The sequence below is a fragment of the Cebus imitator genome, unplaced genomic scaffold (genome assembly GCF_001604975.1).
Source record: "Cebus imitator isolate Cc_AM_T3 unplaced genomic scaffold, Cebus_imitator-1.0 Scaffold218, whole genome shotgun sequence".
Classification (NCBI taxonomy): domain Eukaryota; kingdom Metazoa; phylum Chordata; class Mammalia; order Primates; family Cebidae; genus Cebus; species Cebus imitator.
The window spans coordinates 3296290-3297912 of record NW_016107533.1 but is presented as its reverse complement, the minus strand read 5'-3'; the positions used below and the strand labels follow the sequence as shown (position 1 = coordinate 3297912).

Sequence of the window (1623 nt, the reverse complement as noted above, 5' to 3'; positions counted from 1 at the left end):
AGTCACAAAAGTTTCTCATGTCAATACTCTTAGCACATTCTTCACCAGGGAGGCAATTTGAGTAAACTTCCAAAATTCAAAACTTTTTTCCTATCTCAGAAAAAATCCTCAAATCACAACCCACTAGAATCCAAGAATTTATTATATTACATATTAGAATGGAGAATTTTTACAAATTTAAACATGTATTAATAAAAATTGTTTTCTTTTCAGGTAATGTAATTAATGATCAGTTGAAATACATGGTGAATAGAAACAATGTGACAGAGTTTATTCTACTGGGGCTTACAGAGAATCCAAAGATGCAGAAAATCATATTTGTTGTGTTTTCTGTCATCTACATCACTACCATGATAGGAAATGTTCTCATTGTGGTCACCATCACTGCCAGCCCAACACTGAGGTCCCCCATGTACTTTTTCCTGGCCTATCTCTCCTTTATTGATGCCTGCTATTCCTCCGTCAACGCCCCTAAGCTGATCACAGATTCACTCTATGAAAAGAAGACCATCCTATTTAGTGGATGCATGACTCAAGTCTTTGGAGAACATTTCTTCGGAGGTGTTGAGGTCATCCTACTTACTATAATGGCCTATGACCGCTATGTGGCCATCTGCAAGCCCTTGCACTATACCACCATCATGAAGCAGTGTGTGTGTAGCCTGCTAGTGGGAGTGTCATGGGTAGGAGGCTTTCTTCATGCAACCATACAGATCCTCTTCATCTTCCAATTACCTTTCTGTGGTCCTAATGTCATAGATCACTTTATGTGTGATCTGAACCCTTTGCTCAATCTTGCCTGCACTAATACCCACACTCTAGGACTCTTCGTTGCTGCCAACAGTGGGCTCATATGCCTGCTAAACTTTCTCTTGCTCCTGGTCTCCTATGTGGTCATACTGTACTCCCTAAGGACCCACAGCTTGGTGGCAAGGTGCAAAGCCCTCTCTACCTGTACCTCCCACATCACAGTTGTTGTCTTATTCTTTGTGCCCTGCATATTTGTGTACATGAGACCTGCAGCTACTTTGCCTATTGACAAAGCAGTTGCTGTATTCTACACTATGATAACTCCGATGTTAAACCCCTTAATCTATACCCTGAGGAATGCTGAGATGAAAAATGCCATTAGGAAATTGTACAGTAGGAAAGCTATTTCAAGTGCCAAATAAATGTGACTGGAGCCCAACATGATTCAACTGAGACAAGGGGCAAAAGGATATTTTGGATAATGTCAACAAGGAATACTTATGGATAAAGAAAATAATTAACCACTGTGATTCACAGATTATGCCTTGACGGGAGTTGAAACAGGGTTAAGAAAAGGGAGAAAACCTAACCAAGTATCATTCTCACAAATTGGGAAAATTCTATCAATTTGGGGCTTAGTTTCACTAGCCTCATCCATGTGTATGAAATTTATAACTGCTCCAACGATCCATCTTTTCACCCCAGACCATTCTCTTCCAAAATGTCTTCCAAACACACAGCCCTCCATTCTTTCTCACACTTATGGCATTTGTGAGGTGGCGTATCCTCATTGAGTCTTATTATTTAACTTCTACCCTGTGTTCCAAGTTTCTGTCCATTGTTCATTGTCATCTTTTTTATAGTAACAAAAAA

General features: G+C 39.9%; 1 protein-coding gene across 1 annotated transcript; it reads left to right on the top strand.

Moving 5' to 3' along the window:
- Nucleotides 1-216: 216 nt before the first annotated feature.
- LOC108318430 (olfactory receptor 4C13) lies at nt 217-1416 on the top strand. Its single transcript, XM_017549464.1, has one exon. The coding sequence runs from the start codon at nt 243-245 to the stop codon at nt 1170-1172; it is 930 nt and encodes a 309-aa protein (XP_017404953.1). The 5' UTR covers nt 217-242; the 3' UTR covers nt 1173-1416.
- The last annotated feature ends 207 nt before the right edge of the window (nt 1417-1623 follow it).